At 46.9% G+C, this 21,859-nt stretch overlaps 1 protein-coding gene across 1 annotated transcript; it reads left to right on the forward strand.

The window, feature by feature from the left end:
* The first annotated feature begins 522 nt into the window (after nucleotides 1–522).
* Nucleotides 523–19,633, forward strand: LOC140253144 (exocyst complex component 3-like). The gene is made up of 12 exons (XM_072338565.1): nucleotides 523–971; nucleotides 1,989–2,595; nucleotides 4,045–4,153; nucleotides 7,402–7,476; nucleotides 8,362–8,462; nucleotides 9,326–9,418; nucleotides 10,557–10,689; nucleotides 11,214–11,324; nucleotides 12,508–12,663; nucleotides 14,825–14,946; nucleotides 16,274–16,459; nucleotides 18,235–19,633. The coding sequence occupies exons 1-11, from the start codon at nucleotides 692–694 to the stop codon at nucleotides 16,452–16,454; spliced, it is 1,968 nt and encodes a 655-aa protein (XP_072194666.1). The 5' UTR covers nucleotides 523–691; the 3' UTR covers nucleotides 16,455–16,459; nucleotides 18,235–19,633.
* The last annotated feature ends 2,226 nt before the right edge of the window (nucleotides 19,634–21,859 follow it).

Here is a 21,859-nt window from a genome sequence, read left to right on the forward strand (position 1 = left end):
TGCAAGTTATATATGCGCATATATAAATGCAAATAATCTTGTGTGCAGTCGCTGGAAAATTGTTAAATCCAGAAGCTTGAGATTTCTCTCATCTCCTCCAAACAGCGCTGCTGAAACAAGAATATCTTCACATCCCCTCTACGAGTTTGCATCTCTCTTGGCTAACACTGGGCTTTCTGAGAGGTGGGGAAGATCCTGGCTCCAATGCAAGGAGGGATTTCCTCACTACAGAGCAATTCAGGCACAGCCAGTGCATGCAGTGTGTGTGTGAAATGTGATGCATGCCTCACAGAAACTTAATAATAAACTCTATTAAGCTGATAAGGTTGTCATTGGAATCATTGCAGCAATGCAGGGGTATTTTAATCATTCAGAACGTGGTGAAAATTCCACCGGCTTTTCCCCATTGTTTTGGTTAGATTGTGTACGGGGTTTTTGACATAATTTTCCCAAAGCAGAGAGATTACATAACAGGGCTGGCAGCCTGTAAACATTCAGTCATCACAGTCAGGAAACAGGTCCATTTCTTAGAAATCAAGTGGAGGTTGTAACCGCCCAGATGAAGACCAGTAGATAAATGACTTCACTGGGAAGTCAGTGCTGAACTTATACCTGAAACATCACCGTGCACAGAGGAGTTTTAACATCTTTTTTTCTGATAGTATTTCCAGAATCCAAATCTGTCTGGGTCATGAAGAAGATAAAGAGTTCCTGCAAAGCCTTGGTGGGAAGAGGCCACAAGCGGGAGAAAGGGGCCGGGGAGAAGGCAAAGATGCTTCCCGAAGCCAAGAAGAGAGAGAAGCAGGAAACAAACTGGGTAGAAAACCTGAAAAGCTTGGCCGACAATGTGGTAGAGACTGTTCCTAGCAGGCAAAAGGCAGCTGTAAAGAAGGATAAAAGCAAAAATGAGGCAGAAAATTTGCTGGAAATGGAAACAAGCAGGAAAGAAGAGAAGAGAGAGATGCCTTCAGGTAACCTTGAAGTTCACTCTCATCCCAGTCCCAGACCTTCTCAGCTTCCTCCAGCCCCGCAGACTTTTTGTTACTTTCTGGAACTGGGCCTTTAAGTTTTCCTTCTCACTATCCTTCACTTAATTGAATGTCCTTTATGAGCTGTACGTTCTGAGAAGGTTTTGTGACTCACTTTTCCTAAGCTTCATGCACACGTCTCTTTGCTGCTCTTATTTTATCTCTACAAAGGCTCCTGATATATCTTGGGGGAAAAAAAAGATGATGTACGTTTGGCTTATACCTTGTAGGGTGTAACTGTGCTGCTCTTCCACAGAGTTGTGCATGGATTAACTGGATGAGGGAAACCTTTCCTATTTGCTGTGTGTACTGAGGTCAGGAGTGCAGCTTGCCCATTGCTTTGCTGGAGATCCTTGCATTAACCTTTCCCCATTTTGTGTCATGTTCTTCCCTTCACACGCTTGATTTAATCCTAACTCCATAAAGGAGTTAATTCGTAGAGGAAAATTAGGATACATGCAAAAGACAGTTAAGCAAATACTCTTTCATTTTCCACTTGACACACACCCAAAGCGGGTTCCTGATTCCACTGACTGCAGTGCCTCATCCTGCTAGGCTTTCTATGCAGAAGGCAGAGGATTCCTACTAGGTTTGACTTTGAGCCCTGTGCTCTTTCAGATGTTCTTTTTGTAATTCCTTTGCTCTGTAAAAAAAAAAAGGTACTTCCCTTAGGGAAGGGTTATCATGAATAAACCTGTATTGCCCACAAAAGCAGGTCTGCTGGGATAGCCATGGCAAGCTGCTGCAGACAGCAGCTCTGTGAGCCTAAATGAGAAAGGAAGAGATAAAAAGAAAAGAGCTTGAAAGTGAGAACTGCTTGTGCTGAACCTGAAGTGAGGTTCTTTTAAGTAGAGTGAAGATGTTTGGGGTAGCCGTGAACCCCATGCTTCAGTACGTGGGTGTTAAAGTGATGGAGGTGTGAACAAGCATCAAGCTGAGCTGTTATTCTCTCTATTGCAGAGGAAACCATCCGTGGATTCATTGAGCAAGGAAATTTTTATCAAGCTTGCCGTCGTATTTCTCATTTGGAGCAGTCTGGAAATGATGATGTGGGAAACTCTGAGTCACTTTACACTCTCCTGGCTGAACGAATGTGGTCTGCTGTGAGAAAAGCCCTTGGTAGGAGTGATGAGATGCTCCTGCAGCCTTTGCAGTCAGTGGGTGAATCGCTGCAGTGGCAGAAGCGGAAGAAAGAGGAGTGGATGAGCAGTAAGCAAGGGATGGAGCCAGGGATGGAGCCTGCTTCCACCTGGCATCCAAACTTCTGGGAGAAAGATCTGGAGAAAGAACTAACGCAGTACTGGACAGCCCGGATTTCCCCCTTTATTCCCACTGGTGATGCAGATGAGTCTGCACTAAAACAGCATCTGAGTCAGTTGGAAAAAACATTCCTCCTGAACCTGGAGCACAGAAGTGGTGCCTTCAAAGAAGCAGGACTGCTCATCCCCTACACACGGTGCTGCCATGCTTCCTTGTCCTCTCACCTTGCTGCCCTTACTGACAGTGAGCACTGTACCTTCAGCCAAGGGCTCTTAGTTTACAAATGGTGCCTGGAAGCATACAATAGGTACGTCTGGAGGACATTCTGTGGACTACTGTTGTCTGCTGTGCCCTCTCACTGCTTATCTGGCTTGCAGGTTGACAAATTGTTTCCACTTTTCCTTCATTAGTTTTTAAGCCATGTGAAAAAAATACAGCAGAAAATGAAATCCCTACCCAAGTTTGGGAAAAACAGGTGTGTCTTGCCCCATGATCTGAAGAGCAGCATACCTGACCCAGTGTGAACTCAAAAGCCTTGCCCTGAGAATGCTTTGTAGCTGTCATTGAAGCCTGAACCTACTTTGCTTTTCCGCTATTTCTTTGTGTATGGTGATGGTAGAGGAGATGTTTGATTTTCTGTGTTCATGTTTGCTTTGCTACTTAACAGCATTAGTCTAGAAACATAATCACAGAATGAATTGGGTTGGAAGGGTCCTGAAAGCCCACTCAGTTCCAAACCCCTGCTGTGGGATGGCTGCCCACACCAGCTCAGGCTGCCCAGGGCCCCATCCAATCCAGCTTTGGGCACCTCCAGAGATGGTGCATCCAGAGAATCTAATTATGTCCCACTAGTTTTCAGACTTTTTGGCTTATTTGGCTTCCAGGCAAGCCTCGAGTTTCTCTGTTCTTTGTATAATTGCACTCATAATGGTCAGCTGCTAATCAGTTCCTCAGCTGGGCTCCTGAAGGAGGGAGGTGGTGTGATGGGTCATATGTATATATGGGAGATGTGAGCTCAGGATGTATCCCTTTTGCTGCTTGTTTTTCAGTAAGATTAATGGGCTGCTGAAATGATAAAAACATGCATTCTGAGTTTCTTCTTTCAAAAAAGAGCAGCCTCTGGCTGTGTTAAGGTCAGAAGATAACGAAGAAAGTAACAATGAGAATAGGAGAGATTCGGGGCTGGCTTCAGGGGACAAAAAGAAATAAATCATAACTGAATTCCTCTCTCTGAACACAATTGCAACCTCAGTAAATGCTCACGTGGAGATGTATTTGTCCTGGTATACAGGTGCTTCCCCTTATAGTCCCCTTTCCATTTACATGGTGTGTATGACACTGGTGCAATTGTGCATACACAGAAGAGGGTTTGTGTAACTGTGCCCAAGCCCAAGAAAGAACGCAGCAGTAGGAGAGGAAAGGGGAGAGGGAGATCAAAGAATCATGGAGTCATTGAAGTTGGAAAGGATCATTAAGATTTACTTGTCCAACTGTCAGCCCATCCCTACCTGCCCACTAATGGAGAGCAAGAAGTCTAATTGGACAGCAAGAGCAGGAAGGAGGAAAATAAAAATAATAATAATAATAATAGGAAAAGGGCATGAAAAGGATCATTGAACATGTTGGGGCTGGGCCAGTATTAATGAGCACTGCTGAGTGTTCGTTGCATGCCCTGTGAGCCCCCAGCATAGAGCAGGGGGTGCCAGGTGGGAGGATGTACCAGATGGGAGACTCAACTCTTGCCTTCTACATGCAGGGGCAGTGGGACACAGTTGGGACCCAGGCAGAGCTCCCAGCACAGTGATGTGCAAAGTCTCATGTGGATTATTCTGAAGACAGAAGAAAAGTTACTTGCAGTCACCCGGGTAAGGACTCAGTTATTGAGGATGCTAGATTTGCTTGATATGTGGACTCCCTCACAGCTCTCTCCAGCCTTCTGGATTGACACAGCTGAGGCTAGAACAAAGATTACTTCCAGACCCCAGCGCAAGGAAACGCGGCTGGTGCACAGCCACTCTGTAAGGCCTGAGCAGGGCAGCCTGCCTTGCAGTCCCACAGGTAGCCTCTGCTCAAGGGCTGCAGCACCTCTTCTCTTCCCAGCTCTCCCCCTTTGAGGAGTGCTGGCTAGGCATGTGGAGTATCAGTAAAGCAAGGAAAATGTATTATAGCAGTGGGGAGTCGCAGAGGAAACCACAATGTTTGGAAAACTCAGCCTGGCCTTTTGGATTCAGCTAATGCCCAAATGCAGGACCAGAAGTTACTGCCCTCCTCTTCCCCCTGCCCATGAGCAGGTTGTTGTATCACACTAGGGAAAGTACTCGAAATTGCAGTTTTCCTTAAGTGCCGTTCCCCCTGTAGCCCTCAGGTTGTCACAAACATGGGAGCAGAGGCACCAGCTGGTGATAATATCCTTAAAAACTACTGATTTTGGTGTTTGAATCTGAGCCTCTTCATGGGCTGTTTTAAATCATCACCCTGGGGAAGACCATGTGACCCGAAGGGCTTATTTTAGCACTCATTTCAAGGAAGGAAATGACTACGGAGAGGGTAGTGCTAATGAAGTTGTCTCAGAGCGTGATATTGAGTCACTGACAAGCTCTCAGAGCTGCTAACAGTGACGGAGAATTGAACTCTTTATTTTTTTCCCCCTAATGTCATGACTGGGGGAAGCTCTGTAACCACGGGCATTCTGCCTTCTGGGCACACCATCCACTGAGCAGGCTCACCTAGATCTGGCAGTGGCTATAAATACTTGTGCCATGATGCTCCAAGCTGGCTGCATTTTTTGCACATCTTACAGGTCTGCCCAGAGAGGTGGTGGGTGCCCCATCCCTGGAGACAGCCAAGGTCAGGCTGGACGGGGCTCTGGGCACCTGATGGAGCTGTGGGTGTCCCTGTTTATTGCAGGGGCTTGGACTGGATGCCCTGTAAAGGTCTCTTCCAGATCAAACAATTTTATGACTCTACTATCTGTGAATTATCTCTCAGCGATCATAATATGTTACTATGACTATAAGTCATTCAACTCTGGTTTTGCCATTTCAGTGGATGACTATATATTTCTGAATGAGAAGAAGCAGAACAGAATGAGCAATAGCCTGCTTCGCCTGTCACTTATCTTTGTCACGGGGAGTGCCAGCCTCACACCTCTGCAAACTCAAAGCATTTTCAAAAGAAGTGAGTGATGAGAGCTGTGACCACATCACAGGCTTCTGTGAACTCAGATGTCACACGGGGTTCAAAGCAGCTCCCAGAAGTCATTGTGGGGAACATGGCCAGCTCTGGGGATGGGCAGTGATACCTCAGTACTGACATGTCCAGGGCAAGAGGCCTTTGTGCCTTTTGAGGTTGAGAAGTTGGTGAGCTGGTAATTATGGTGTCATTGATGTGGTTGTTGTTGGGTTGTCCTTACCCTTGCTGTGCTGTTGGCACTTGACACGAGTGCAGGGCAAACCTTGCAGCGAGGAATTAGGGTTCATTCTGGTACTGAGAGGTGGGAAATAAACTTTCTGTCCCCTGCTTCTGTGATCTCAGCTCAAAACTGACTCTTTGCCCAAAACCAGGGATGGAAAGACCAGACAGGCATTCCTGGACAAAAGGAGGGCTTATAACTATCTGAAGTGACATGGCTTTGTATCTTCTTTTCCTTCCCTTATCTTCTCATGTAGACAAAATAAATGACTGAGAAGCGAACGTGCTTTGTAGAATTTGGGCCGAGTTGCTGCTGCTGCCCAAGTGACCGAGGCTCCCAACAGCCTTGTTCTGCCTGCACTCTGTACTTCACTGAACATCTCAGCCAATTTTGACTGTATTTGTTAAGTAGGTGCAGGTCTCGAGGATGTTAAATTCTCACACGTTTTAAAACAGGAGTTGGACAGATGAGAGAGGAGCAGGGGGAAGCTAGAGGTTATTTATGGCTCTGCTTGTTACATCAGAAACTGGTGCCCTGTCTTTTGGTGTATGGGGTGCTGGTGTCACTGCAAGGGCTACAGAGGGTGGGCTCACATCACCTGGTCCAGAGCAACCAAGTGCTCTGGTTCAACGAGTTACTGCCCTGAAGTGAGTTACTGTGTGCTTTGTCCCATTGTGCAGCAAGACCTTTGTGTTGGTTAAAGTTACTTTGCAGCTGGGGCAGGCCAGAGCTTTTGGTGCAGCTCAGCTTGGATCTGTTGTCTCAGCACATCCTGCTCAACGATTGCTTGCAGTCAGGTGATGGCACTCTGAAAGGAATTTGTTCTTGGGTTGTTTATAAGCACTTATTTGCCTTTGTTTAACACCTTTAAATGAATGCAGCAGAGCAGTTTTGGGAACACTTTTGATGGAATTCTTAAGTGACAGCCATAAATTTTGTAATTCATCATCCAGAAGAGAACAAAGACAAAAAACGGAAGATCAGGCTTTACATTCTTTCTATTTCTTTGGTGAAAGATGCAGAAATGAATGAATAACTAAGCCAGGCTTTTGAATTTTAAGCTTCTATAAAGGTCAGATCATGTTTTAAGCAACGAGCCCTTTCTCTACAGTGTCAGTTTTGTTTTTATAGTCAAATGAAAATAGCGCAAGCCAGCCAAGCCTTGGGAAATTTCCCATCACACCGCCTCATGGGGCTCATCATGCTGTGACAGTAGCTCTAAACACGAGTCTGACTCTATTGGTACTCACATGTCCCTGGCTTGAGTGAGGGAATGCTTTTCATTAGAGGTGGCTGGTTTATGTGGTGCTTGTTAGAGCTAGGAAGGGTGGAAAATCTCAGCTACAGTCTCTGGCAGGCTTTGTGCCTAAGTGTTGTTTTGCTGTGTGGGCACCTTCACTGGAGCTAAGCTAGCTAGGGAAGGCTGTAGATAACCCGAGCTGACATGGGGATGAAAGGACTCTGCAAATCTTTTAAACTCAAGCAAACAATGTAGAACAAAGCAGGACAGTGTTATTAGGTCAGCTGGAAAATTGCCGGGGTTAAATGAGATGGCCAAAAAAACAGAGGCAGAAATTCATCTAGTCCAAACGCATAATGAAAGGCTGGGAAACTTAACTCATCACAAATGCCATCACATCTCAACTGTTCTTCTTTCTTTATAATAATAATAATATTAATATTTTTATTTTTATTTTAAAGAAGGAAGTAGGGAAAGCCCTGAATGAAGCCTTTGATACTGGGGAAACCCCTTGCACAGATGCTGCAGTCATTCAGGTAAACTGGGAAGGGAGTTGAAAAGCTCACATCCTTTGTTGGAATCGCATTGTCGCACACAGCTATGTAGGTAATTGGCAAGATCCGGTTTTGCATGTTTTGGGCTCAGCTCAGTGCATTACAAGCTTGCAAGTCAGCTGCCACATTCTGACTGCTTTTCTTGGCCCTCAGACCTGCCTTTTTCTTGAGGTTTTGGATCAAGATCTGCAGAAGCACCAAAATAAATCCTGGGGATTACACCTGGCAGAAGCTAGATAGAGATAGAGGACAGCTGACAGGGCCCTCACATCAGCCGAGATGCTGTAGATATGGTGTTCTCATCTCCAACATCTGGCCATGTCTCAGCCATGATGGTTTGGCTGTGCTGTGCACGCAGCTGGTAGGTTTGAGTGTTCTGTGGTAGGTGATGAAGAGCCCAGATAAAATGGCAACCCTTAAGGAATTGTCACTTCCTCAATTTTCTCAGGCTGACCCCTAAAGTTCAAGTATCAAATGAGCACCATGCTGTGGAAACTCATCAGCTGTGGTTTCCTGACACTCTGGCATAGTGTGTTTTATCCTGTCACCCTTCTGGTGAACTTTCACATCTGTTCTGAGCAGTGGAAAATGTGGAATGCCGCCCTTTGTGTCTTGCTGACTCTTCCCAGAGCACTGAGATAACGCAGCACACGCGTCCATCTGTCTCCTTTTATCCATCTGCCTCCCTCCCCCTTGCAAGCTTTTGTTTCCATAGAGCAACTAAGGGGCAGCGTTAGGTTGTCACCAGCTCAAGCCTGCCCCAAGTGGGCTGGGTTTTAGCTGTCTGGCACAGCCCACCTGCTTGTAGGCACCTGAGCTGTATTCCTATTCACTGCATAAAGAACAAAATGGCTTTGAAATCCACAGATATTAACAAAGAAGACAGAAGCAGCCCAGCACATCAGTGAGAGCCTAAGGGAGAAGGTGGAAGCTGTATGCCTGGAGGAGTACCTGAACTTCCTGAACAGGTAAGGGGGATGCTATTTCCCTGTGGGCATGACCTCAGTGCTCAGTGGAAGGAAATACTGGTGTAGCCACTGGCAATCCTGTTTTCAGATCCTAACCACAGCCAGAAAGAGGCTTCATGGCTTGATGGCCAGGATTGACTCTTTCTGCCCTGCTTGTGTTTCCCAGGCCTGGTGCTGCCTCCTGGCTCCCTGTAGGGTGAGAGCTCTGCTCTGTTCTTCTTGGTGCATGATGAATACCGTGTTCTCATCTTTTGCCCTCCCACCATTTCTTTGGACTTCCTTCATCTGCATTTTGACGCAAAGCATCTCCCCTCCCTTTCTATCCTGCACAACAGAAAATGCCAGTGTTGCTGGTTGTAGATGATATAACTCAGAAAGGGATATGATTTCAGATCCTTAGCTTCTCACATTATAAAAAGAAGGAAGTTCCTGTAATAGACAACTGTTCAGGAGCCACTTGTGAGATCGAAGCTGCGATGAAGTGGTCAATAGACTCTGTGGGTTGTTTCTGCACATCAAGGCTTTTAGTGTTCTGCAGCTTCATCAGCAAAGCCAAGTTGCTTCCCAGAAGCAAGTACTGCAGCAGCAACAGTGATAAAAAGAACTTCCTGCCTCTATTAAGAAGTGGCACCCAGGCAGCTCAAGGGCTGTCCCCAATTATTGCTGTGCTCTTCCTCCTCACCTGCTGGGCAGGACAGAGACCATCTTTGCCTTGCCCTAGGTCCCCTTTCAGAGAGTGAAAGCGTGCACACTCAAAATACAAGCAATCACAGAGTATTGCTTCCTTTTGCTGCTAGGCTAACACTGTCAGATGTGTGACAGAACATATCAGCTTAAAAGTATGTCATCCCATTTTGATTTAGCTATGAAAACAAAGTCAGAAGCTTTCTCCAGCAAAACTGCTCCCATGGGATCTCCAGCAGCTTAAGAATCATTGAGGACTTCTGCATTCTCAGGTAAGGAACCAGACCCCGGTAGCATCTGAAGTGAAAGGAACTTCCTATTCTCTGATTCTCTTCTAACTCTGCTGAGGGGTTGGCTGTGCCCCCAGCTGGATCTGGAGCTCCACGCACACCATGTGTGGAGAATGTTAAGTGTGGGAGGAGCTGGCTGTGGCCTTTATCCTGGCCAGCTCTGCTGTGTGTTGATTCGTGGTTCCCTTCCCTGGCCTGATTATCTCTCAATAGGAAAATTCCATGGATGTTGCACTGAGTTGCATGTACTTATGTACTTCACGGTAAGCCCGTGCTCAAGTGCTTTGCTGAATGAAACCCTGTTGAACATGCCAGGATTTTCCTGAGGCTGTTTGGAAGGAAGGAAGGAAGCAATAAAGCACAGAAGGGTGGGGGAGGCTTTTTGCACCTCCAAACTAATTTCAGAAGTGTTTGCAGCAATAGAGAAAATGAGGTTGCTTCTGTTCTTTCTGTGTAAAAGTATCCGAGGATCTCCAGAGTCAGCAAAATCCGCCTTATGCACAGTGCTTATTTGACACCAGGAGCTTGCATTGAGACTGTAGCTGTTTTGTTTCTTGTATGTGTATGTTGCTACTGCTGGATCCTACACTGAATACTAATGAGGCTCCTTTATGTAATCGTTTCCAGTGATACTAAAAGCGAAGATACACATTGAGCTTTCCCAGAAAGTAAAATGTCTGGTTTCAAACCAGTGGTCATTTTAATGGGGTTTTGCTGTCTTGAAGACAGTTCTGGTGGAATATAACTGTTCACCTTGTATTTGTTGAGTGTCAGAGGCTCACAGAACGCTCAGCAAGCCTCCATTTGTCAAGGCCTCTTAATGCCTTTTCATTTTTGGAAATAGTAGCTTTTTCAGTCATTTAAGCTCACTGGGTACAAGTGGCATTTGTGTGGTTTGAGCTTACATGTCCTCGTGGCAACATCTTAACAAGAGCTGTCCAAGAGATGGAAGCACCCATGTGGGTCAGTGAGGTTACCCTGTGGTAATGCTGCACCTGAGCATGTGTCTGTTCAAGTGTGCAGTCATGTTGGTTGCAGGGGAAAGAGCTTTGATATGAGAGAATACCCTGATTTGATCTGATCAATTTTGTTTTTAATGTCCTTTTTTGTTTCTATGCAGAAATGTCTGGTATAATTTAACGTACCTTTATAGTGCCAGCACTGATCAGGATGTTAAGATAAAAAGAATTATAGACAGGACAGAAGACAAGATTATGGAGCATTTTCTGCAGACAGTCACTTCTGAAATCAAGGTATGGGCGACCCATGTTAATACTGAATATTTTCATGACGTCAGGCAGACACTCTCACTTCAGGGGGTATAATAATACTTGGTGTTGTGCTAGAACGAAGTATCCCATACCACCTCTAGGGACCCAGACCCCAAGGGTTGAGCTCCACTTGAGTGGAGTGCTGTATGTTCTTAGTAGTTGGGTATCTTCATTTGGCAGTGATAATCCACAAAATCCAAGATGGCGGTGGGTAGTCAGGAATTAGACCACGAGAAGCTGTGGATGCTCCATCCCTGGAAGGTGTTCAAGACCCATTTCTCATAGTTTTATATCTTCTAGGTTTGGGTTTAAGAACTTAATATATCCTTCCTGATTTTAAATTGTTTCTGTCTTCCACATTTTGCTTTTATTTGAAATAAATGTACAGGATGCCGCAGCTTGTGGTGGAGTCTTCCTTTTATTTTCCTGAGGGCAGGAAGAGCAAAAGCACAGCAATCCACATGATGTCTCCACATGTGCACTCTGACTCTGCCTCTTTTCCTCAGGGAACACTGAAGGATCATTTCAGAAAGAGTGACAGTGGTTTCAGGCGCATCCTTGAAGTCTTAAAGCAAAGCTTTTTGGTGTTCAAGAGGAAAAAAACAGACAAATATCAGGTGAGAAATAAGGAAGAAAGAACAAGATATTCAGAAGTTGCTAAAACTAGTCCGTGAACCTCTCCATGCGCAGCATTCCAACATTAAACTGAACTCCCATTTCTTCTATCAATAGAAAGTTTGTTACAGATCTAGTGGTCTCAGTCCAGTTCCTCATAGTTTGGCACCTACTTCCCCATGACAGCTACGACCTTTCTGTCATCTCTCAGAGAAACCAAGAAGGGTAGAAATGAGAAAACCAAATGTATCTTCCAAACAGAGAGTGGGAACATTGAGCTGTCTCTGTTACTGCAGTTGCCCCGGTACCACTTTATTGGTATGCTAAGCGTTGGACTCCCTTTCTCATTCCTCCAAGTTCTGCAGGCTTTGTGTTGGTGCTGATCTTAATTAACGTTTTGAAACGTGGAAAACAGTAATGGAACAGAAAAATTAGCAGTTATTCTGCTGTTGTTCAGAGCCTGTCACTGGGTGTTATGTCACATTAGTGCTGGGGTAAGCTGTGGCTCAGTGGTCAGCCAGAGCTGTCTGTCTCTTGCTTTGTCTCTTTTGGACAGGGCTGGGGATTTCCTGTACTTTTGGACTGCAGCCTAAATCTGGGCTGATTTCTCTACTAATGAAAATGGGTTTTTGCCACAGCAGACCATTTCCCCTTAGAAATGTTCACTCTTCCTCCCTCTTCAAGCACTTCTTGGTCTTAGCACTGATGTTTCTTAGCAGGCTGTGTGTGGCTTAGAAGTACTCATGTGAGCTTTGTGCCCAGCCACAACAGTGTGCCTGTGGGTATGGCCAGGGGATGTGCCTAGCAGGAATGTTCTAGGGAGACTGGACCTTGCTTTGTCTGTAGTCCAAGATCTCCCAAAGCTATGCTGATTGCTGGCTTGGTGCTGTGCCAAGCGTTACCTTGCCACTCCGAAGCATGAGAGGAGCTCAGCCAACTGGTTCCATTGCTTTTGGTTGGATGTTTCCACACTTACTATCACTGTTATCCACATACAGCTTGTAGTCATCCACATACGGCTTGTATTATATCAGGGATGCTTAAGCAGAGAAATGGGACATCTTTCTGCATGGACTTTATATCACCTGCCTACACTGGTCAGAATCCTATATGTATGGTCTGCTCCCTGTTCATTATTCTGCTGAGTATAGAGGAATTAATTCGGCCTTCTTTGCTCTTGAACAGGACCTAGTCAAGTCTGTGAACAACATAATTGCTAAGGAATATGTACAAGCCTTCCTGGCCACTTGCAGGAAATTGTCTATGAAGAGGAGGCGGCAGATGGTCAGCAAGATGGAAGAAGATCATAGGATGCTGTGTGCCATCTTTAAAGAGTGCTTAGTAAGTCTTTGATATGGTTATGGTTTTGCTGTGTCATGAAGAAGAGAGAAAGGCTCTGAAAGCCAGAGACAAGCTTAAGAGATCTTAACCACAGTGGTATCTAACTTCATAGATATGTAAATCGGGGGCTGGAAGACAGCTTTTCCTATCTGCCAGAAGCTTTTAGTTTGTAGTTTTGAAATGTGTGACTAGAGTAGGCGAGATTCACATTCCTGCCACTGAAATAAGAATGAAGTACATTCCTCTAAACTGGTAAGACAGCTCTCAGGCTGTCAGCTCCCCCAGGCAAGACTTTGTGCCTTAGCATGTGTTCGCAGATGAGGAAGGGCTGTCTGAAGAGCTGTGCTCCTGCCTTGCGCTTTCCCTCCAGGCTCTGGAACGAAGAACCAAATCAGCTGTTCCACATCTTCACCTTCTCCATGGGTTGCCCCATATGGCTGCCCATCGTTGGCCTTGGGATACAGCTGTTGTTGCCCTCCCATCTAGCCTCTTCCTTCCCTGCAGACCCTGCCATGGCTGCTGCTGGCTGCCTGTGCTTTTAGCTGAAGACCTGCCCTTCCTAGAGTGATCAGTCACTGATATGCCAGTGCTTTGAGAAATCGGGGTGTTGGGAAGGGTGAGGGGACTCTCTAGTGTTAACCCTGAGGCTTACCAGTGATGCTGTGCTCAGCATCAGCTTTGGCTGCAATGTGCAAGGACAGCTGGTTTTATAGTATAAACGAGATATGAGAAATCTAATTATCTGTCAAAGCTCTACGTTCCACTTGGGTGAAAAAAGCCTGCATCTCGTTAGTACAGTTTCCCTCACATCCCTACTCTATTCTCTTTCTTACTTGATGTGGATGCACTGAAAACCTGGGGGAGGAAATGCATAAGCAGCTTGCAGGGGGCAGCCTGATACTCAGTCAGATGAGGTACATGGTTGTGCATGCAAAGTATGTGCTGTACTGCTGACTGAATTTATTGTGCAGTTGCTGTTCAGGCTTCACCTGCTCCTTGCCCAACTATGCTATCCACTCAGACTCTTCCTTCCACTTTGTTTCAGAACACACAAGGAAATACCTTCTTTCCTCAGAGCAATACCTGTCCTAAACAATACAAGCATCCAAACACTGCTGACAAGCCGCCTCTTCTTTGTCTTTTTAGATTGCAGGCTGTTTACCTCCAACATTTCCTGTCTATATAGCACTCAACAACATCTGACACCTTCTAATTAATTAGCATTTTGTAATAATGAGCTTGCCAAGTACGAAGCTTTGCAGTATCGGTGCATTAGGAGCTGAGTACAGCATGTGTGCTGTGCAGAGCTGAACATGTTGTGTGTCTGCAGTGCGGAGGAGGAGAGAGAAGGCTGTCTGCAAGTATTACTATTGTTTTTGATTTATGTTCAGTGAAGAAATGAACTGTGTGGAAGATCTGGCCTGCTGTTTCTAATGCCCCGTGGAGAACCTGGGCTTCTCCTGGCCTGGTTTGGCAGCCTGCTTCCCAAGTGTGCTTTGTCACAGAGTCTCTGTTGACGTGATGGCATCAATAATTCAGAGAGGCAATTTAATTGCACTACAGCACCAATGAGAAATGTGGACAACACATTCTGCTTTCCTCAACCTTTCTAAAAATGCTGTGTGTGTCTTGCTAGATTTTTGAGGCTTCTTTCTTTTGTTTGCTCCAGTTCAGAGAGAGCTGGTCAGGCACAGCACTGTGCTCAGATCCTTTACAGTACCCAACCCTGCTTCCCTGTCTGTTACAGCATCTGCTTTCCCTCACCTGCTGATCAGGTCACTCTTTTGTCCCTGGGCTGTCTCCATGGCTGCTGTTATGTGTTGGCCTGCAGAACTTTTTCTCACACAGTGCTTACCTGGGGAAGGAGACCATTTCCCAAAGGGTGAGATAGCCTTTGAGAGGACAGGAGATGTAAGGAGAGGCCTGCTTTGGGAAAGGAAGTACAGAAGGGAATTCTGTGCTGCTGCAGGTAGTCCTTGAGCCATCCTGGGAGCAGCCTGTGTTTTCTCCTAACTAGGAGGGTCAATGTGCTTCTTGTGCATGCACAGGCAGCCCCACAAAGCTCCTAACCCATGGAGTGAGAACCAGAATGTGATGGGAGGCCACATCCTAACATACATTGCTTCCCTTGCCCTGAACACTCCTTTGCTTCTCTTCCCAGGGTCCCGCAGCTGGTGCTCTCAAGGATCCCATTCAAGTAATTCTAACACTTATTCAAGCTCCTGATGCTGAGGGGATGAAAATAGCCCTGCTGCTCGTACCCAACCACTTTCCTGGTCTAAGGTAATTTTTTTTTACATAGTATCTGCACAAATACTTGCGGCCAGAACATTAGCCCTGTGAGATATTCTCTTTGCAGTGTGCTGGCCCAGGCACAGCGCTTGTGTTTGAATGCACTCCGTTCTTCCTATTTGCAGATGCAGCTTAGTATGGTTTTTAGTTTTTCCTGACATTAACCACTCAAGCTGAGATGTCCCTCCATAAAAGTGAAGGATGGATGAAGTGTCTGTCAAAAAAGCAGGAACACTGTGGAAAAACAATACTTGAATGAACAACGTATGGGCTGCACTGGTGCAGTTTGTAGCACCTGCATGTGTGGGCCAAATGTAAGCTTCAAGAGCATCCTCAACTCAGGAATTTCATAACTTCCAAGTATTTGGCTTTTGGTTTTCCCATTTCACCAGTTCTCTTCTAGGAGTAACTATTTCCACATAATCCAGTGAGAACACACACTTCAGTTTTTCATAGGAAGCTGTTAGAAAAAACGAAACCCAACTTGTATTGGGAAGGTGAGATTTTAGCTAACTGTATTTGTTTCAAATTCTGGTTTTTTTAATTATATCCATCTCAAGCTCTGATGTCTTGTGCTAGGGACTGTGTTTTTTCAAGTTAACATCATTACAGTGTAGAGCTCTCTGTCGCAAGATGCTCTGAAGGCCAAAAGCGTGAATAGCTTCAAACAGGGAGCAGACAATTTGTGGTATATAATTGTCTTAGTGCCTATTCAATGTGACAGTCATGATACAACTCCTAGCGAAGGAAGTCCCTTAACTACAGACTGCCAGAAGCGAAAAAGAAAGACAAAGAGATCATGTTATGCTTGGCCTGGTTTCCATATTCTTTTCCTAAGCATTTGCCTCTTTTAAAGAAGCAGTACTGTGCTACAAAGATGTTTATCTGATACAGCATAATATCTCTTATTACACACATATATATATAGATACACACACATCATATATATATGATCAGCAAAGCAGTGCTAGGTCATTCCATGTGAGGAAAGAAACGATAGATGCTTTTGAATGATCCAGTGTAGAGTTGCTCCAAACCCATTATGGAAGATGTCAATTTTTTTTCTAGGAGAAAACTGAGGTGATGATTTTCATAGCTCCATGTGCTCCATGTGGGACCTTTATGCTCAGGCATGTCATGCACAGCCCTGGTGTTATGGCTTCCTCCTTTCTTGGTGGCCAAAGTGTGTCAAAAAGCAGGTTCTGAACCTAGAGTAGTAGAACCAGCAGTAGAACCTGGCCCAGCAATGTGGGGTGGTGGGAAGCAAACCTTTTCCCTTGGTTCTTTCACTGACCCATCCTCTTACCCTTTTGAAAAGGGAAGAACATCTGAAGGCAGTGTTGGACATCAGAGAGCCACTCCGCCGAGAAGACAGAGATGCTCTCCTGAAGATATTTCGTGATAATTGTAGGAAAACTGAAGCAGAAGGCAGCCTGCTTTTTGAAGATATAGAAGTAAAGCCTGGAACGTGTACATGCTGTTGCTGCTTTTGTTGTTAGGGAAGGTAAGTGTGTGTGTGTGTGCTTCAGAGTGATGTGTACATGCATGGACATGCTTCCTTCAGGGGCATGGAATGCCTGTGGCTGTAACATCGCCTCTCTGAGCTCCTTGTTGTTGTACACTCCATGTATGCTTTCCTTGCTCTGGCTGCAAATTTCCACACTGTGAGGCATCACGTTGTAGGTGGTGAAGGGAACTGAATGCTGAGAAGTGTGATTCAGCTTACAGCAGCAAGAGAAGACGGGGCTTTTCCTCCCTGTTCTTTCCTCCTGTCTGTGCATCCCTGCAGCAAGGCTCCTCTGCAGCATCCTCCCCCTCCTGGACCATTACAATATGTGCACCTGCAACCAGGCAAATGCTAGTGTCTCTTTGCAGGTCCTCTCTGTTTAAAAATATCTTTCAGTGGAGAGCATAGAGCTGTTTGCTTGACTCGAAATAATCTGCAGCTCCTTTTCTGTCTGAATTTGTCCAGCTGACTTTTGTTTGGTCTGTGCCATACCAGAGCCCGCTGCTATCAGAAAGCTCAGTTAATGTTTACAGACTGTCACCAGTCACCTTCTGTTGGTTAAGCTGAATAGATTGAGTGTCTCAGGTTGAAAAGTACAGTCCCTTTGCTCCACCTCTTCCTCTGCTCTCCCGTTTCACTGTTTATTTATAGTTCCCCATGTTAGCAGAGCAAGGATGAGTTACACAGAGCTCTGACCTGGGGCTCCAGGCACAAGCAGACAGCAGGTTGCCCTGTTATAAAGAAGAGAAAGCAATGAGAGAAATAATTAATAAGCAAGCACACTTCCTCCTTACAGTGAAAACTGATTCAGATATAATGAATGGGTTATCAGTAAGCCTCTTGTATACAACTCTTTAAAGTAGTTATCTAAAACACCACTTTTGCCTTAGAATAGATGTCCAGGAACATGCTTTTAAAATACTGTAAATCACTTAATCTCCTATTTGCTGAAATCCCTTGTGAAGGTAGGCTCCCAAATCCCAGAACTGGCTGGGCTGCAATGTGGCGGAAACATTTGCTCTACAGATTGGTAGTCTCATTCCAGCTCATACAGAGCAGTGAAACTGGTTGTGAGATGTGCTTAGAGAAAAGTCACCTTGATTTACAATAAGGGCAGTGAGGCACTGGCACAGGTTGCCCAGAGAGATGGTGGATGCTCCGTCCTCAAAGACAGTCAAGGTCAGGCTGGATGGAGCTCTGAGCACCTGATGGAGCTGTGGTGTCCCTGCTCAGTGCGGGGAGGTTGGACCATGTGGGAGATGCAGCGGTCAGCTTGGCCTCATTGAATGCTGACTTGTTGGTAAGGAGGCTCTGGAGAGGAGACAGAAGGTCTGAACAAACAGGGATGTCTTGTACCTAGGCATAAGATAAACTCTCTGCTGGTTATGAAGACTTGTTATGGAATTTGCTTGCTTTCTAGCCAGTGGATTGTTAGTGGAAATGTACAAAATGCACATGTTAGACTACAAAAAGGCTTGCTTAGAAGAGTAAAGGTGGATATATGCAGCGTGATGACTGTGATCATCACAGCAATAAGGAAATCTTCCTGGCACGAGAACACTGTGTTGTGCTGCTAACTCGCGACAGGACTGGATGGCCTTTAGGGGTCCCTTCCAACTCAAACAGTTCTGTGATTCTGTGACTGTCAACACGTGAACACTGATAAAGTTTAATTCGGGTGTCTGTGAATAGAAGCAATGTTTCTGCTGTTTGATTCTTGCATGTGTTCTGACAAGTGCTATTCAATTATGCAGCTTATTTCTTGCTTTCAGCCAGACCTACTGTGAGAAACATGAAGTTCTCTCTCCTACGTGGCAGAATCTGCAGTCAAAGCTGCCGGAAAGCTTCACGGACTTGTGCAGTTGGATGCATGAAGAAGCGTGGCAGCTATGGAAGCCAGAATTCCTGCACTTCTGCAGGAAAACCACATGGCCCAGATCCTAATGTTCTGTGCAGTGACCAGGCAGAAGTCAACTGGGATATGGCTGGAAGACTTCCCTTCAAAAGTGCTTAGAGAATGCTGCTTAGCTGAGTCCTGGTGGTTATTCCCAGGATGTGCTCTCATGGTGTGAAGGAGGGGGAGGTTCCCCTCTGCCAGATTTCTGTTTCACACAGTCTCATGCTTAACAAGGGACTGCTGCACCATACACTGTCCTAGCAGGTGATACAGTATGACAGCCTGCCCCAGGGCTCTCTGTAGAGCCTACCCCATGGGAGCATGGGGCAGGATCCAGCCCCTGTAAGCCTGACCTGGTAAAAATGTGGCCTTTCCCTTGTCACACCAAGGTCACGAGAGCCAAGAGTGGGAGCAGAAGATGGCACTTGTCCTCATGTCCCTTTCCAGGATGGCTCATGGCAATCTCCTTGTGGGATGGGGAGCTTTCTATGTACAACTTTCCCAGCTGGTGCTGGAGCACTTTTGCATTCATTTTTGTACCACAGTTACTGGAAATTTCCCCTTGCTGTGTAAAGTAGCTCCTTTGGAGTGGGAGTGGAAGGCCTTGAGGGAAGTAGGCAGTGAAAGGAGTTGTTTGTCCCAGCCTCTGGGCAAGGTCTGTGATGTTTTCAGATGTAAATAGGCAGTTCCACTGAGGAAAGCACTAACTTTCTAGTTATCTATGGACTGTTCACACTCTCAAGCTGGATTTCATTCAAGGTCCTCCTTTAATTTAGGTCATTACAGACCTGCTCCTCTCTGGCCATGTAAACAAGAAAAAAGCTCTGCTACTTCAGATCTGCTGGTGCTGCTGCTGAACACAGGCTCCTCTCTAATAGGAAAAGGGGCAATCTGTACATAATGTGCAAGCTTGCATGGCTGGGACCATGGGCTCCTGGGTGCAGTTCTGAATGGGTGCCCCCATGCTTTGCAGCACCATGCCATGCAAACAGCCCCTTTGGAAGTGCCAAGCGATGAAGTCACATCTTGGGGTGGCTCTGCGGGGTGGTGGACTCCTGTCACAGCGTGCAGTGCTGTGCTGGAAGTGCTGACAGCCCTGTCAGGCACACCGGGTCATTTGTCCTGCCATGCTGCCTAATAGCACATTTTTTCAATGGCAGGAAATGATTACAGCCCCGAATTTGTGACAACGGGATTAGAGGCAGCCTCTGTTTATTGGAATTTCAATCAACGAACCTTCCAGAGAACGTAAATAAAAACCCCTTTGACATTTTGATCGTGTCTGCTCTAAAAATAATTCCACCGCACTTGAGAGATCCCTGCCACAGACATTTTGATTGCTACATCCACCTCTTCCATTTGACATTCACAGGCAGACAAGGGTATGTTCTACTCACCGGCAGAGCCAGGGAGCCCTCGGGGCTGGATTTGACCTGTGGTGAAATGACTGGGCCACGTTGGGCATGTAGTCATCATCTGCTCTACGTGCTTGTGTAGGATAAGCACTGCTTTCAGTAATGCCTCTTAAAGGCCCGTGTGTGGCATCAGATCGTGGGCAGGGCAAGTAAAGACTTGGTTTCAGGAGGTAACCTCAGTTGAGGAGCTTTGCCCACCAGGTTGAGTGCTGGTGGCATGTGGGAGGCTTCCTTGATCTGGGGTGTTCTCTGGAAAGGGAATGGGAGGACAGACAGATGGCAAGGGAGGAACATCCTCGGCCACCCACAAGCCTGCTGGGGTGAACAGATGGTGTGTGGGGACCTGATGGGGGCTCCCAGGAGGGGAGGTGGTGGGGTCCTGTGTCACACAGGAGGGGTGAGCAGTGGGGAGGCTGTCTGGGGTGGTCAGGCAGGGAAGGGGAGGCTGTGAGGATGAGGAGTGCGTGATTTCCCTTGTTTTGGGGGGATTTAATCCACTGCAAGTTCTGACATTCCTATATGACCCCTTTCTAGGCTTCACCCCAGGCTGGGGTTAAGGCGCTTGGGTGGGATTTGTGCTGCACTCTGTGGAAGAGTGCAGGGAAGTAAGCACTGCCCTTGCTGTCTGCTTTGCTGCCACCCCAGCACTGCCCGGGTATCTGGCAGCTCCACCAAACTGCAGAGCTGATTGGAGCTCAGCATCACTTTGCAAGGGGCCTCTCCTACTACACAGGGATCACTTGGTCGTGCCATTGCCTGGCTCACCCGTGTTAGGAAGAAATTCAGAGGGCACTGAGGCCCTGGCACTGCTGACTGGAGAGCTGTGGTGCCCCATCCCTGGAGGTGCCCAAGGCCTGGTTGGTTCGGGCCCTGGGCAGCCTGAGCTGGTGGGGGCAAAGAGCCCATGACAGGGTTGCGACTGGGTGGGCTTTAAGGCCCTTTTCAACTGAACCATCCTGTGATTGTAAAGCCACGCACAGACGAGAAACCTTTGCTGAGGTCTCTACTCTGCACAAAGGGGCTGGGCCGGGTCCCCATCCGCCCCGGGGACCGTCAGCACTGCGAAATGTCACGCAGCTGGTGCCACCTGGTGGCTTTCGGATCCTCTTCGGTCTCATATTTAAGGGGCCGCGGTTGTGTGCAGCGCTTTGTTCCAGCCCCGAATCACCCATCGCAGAGCCTCGCAGGGTTCTGTATCAAAACCAAAGCAAAGCTCCGTGCACAAACGGCGTTCCCCAGAGCCGGGCTCTCTCCCGTCCCTCCTCCTGCGGCCCCGGGTGCCGCCGCCAGGTGGGGGTACGGCCGCGAGAACGCGCCGCTCGGGAGCGCCCAGCGCGGGGCTGACGGCCGCCAGGGGCCCTTCTGCTGCACCGGGCGCGGTGCGAGGAGCGCGGCTGCTGCTGCTGCTATTGCTGCTACCCGCCGGGCAGGGATCCGTGCAGCCGACCGGCCCTCCGGGCTTTGCTTTTTGCAGCGCTTCTTCGTGCACCCGTTTGCCTTGGCGTTGCGCAGAGCGGACAGCAGCCCGCTCCCGATGCTGACCGCTGGAGCTGCCGAGTTGCTTTCCGTGCTGGGCAGGTGTCAGCTCGTTTTTGCAAATCCCAGCGAGAGATTTCCTTTTTCACAGCGACGTGTTGACACAGCCCGCTCGTCACCCTTCATTACTCCGCAGTGTTTGGCTTTTTGCAGTTATTGCTGGACGGGCAGTTTCCTCTCTGTATTTGTGCAGTTGTTTCCTTCTGTGCCATCTTGTTATAATTCATTCTGCATCCTATTGATCTTTTTTCCTAGATAGCTGCAAGATCAAACCCTGTCCTCTGCCTCCCTGCTTGCAGCCCCTGAAGGTCCCATGAGCATCCGTTACATTTTAGCATCCCAAACCTTAATGAACCTGTATAATTCCTGTCTGGGACAAACCAAGCGGGTGAAATCCATTTTTAGAAGCATCCAGTTTATTTAGGCTGCAGTTGGATGCACAGATTCTCATATTTCATTTTGGTTTTGGCAGTGTAGCTGTATAAACATCCCCCACAGCACCTCTCAGAGCTCAGGGCTGGGCATAAGGCAGGGGGACAGCGGGGATGG

The sequence above is a fragment of the Excalfactoria chinensis genome, chromosome 5 (assembly GCF_039878825.1).
Source record: "Excalfactoria chinensis isolate bCotChi1 chromosome 5, bCotChi1.hap2, whole genome shotgun sequence".
Taxonomy (NCBI): Eukaryota; Metazoa; Chordata; class Aves; order Galliformes; family Phasianidae; genus Excalfactoria; species Excalfactoria chinensis.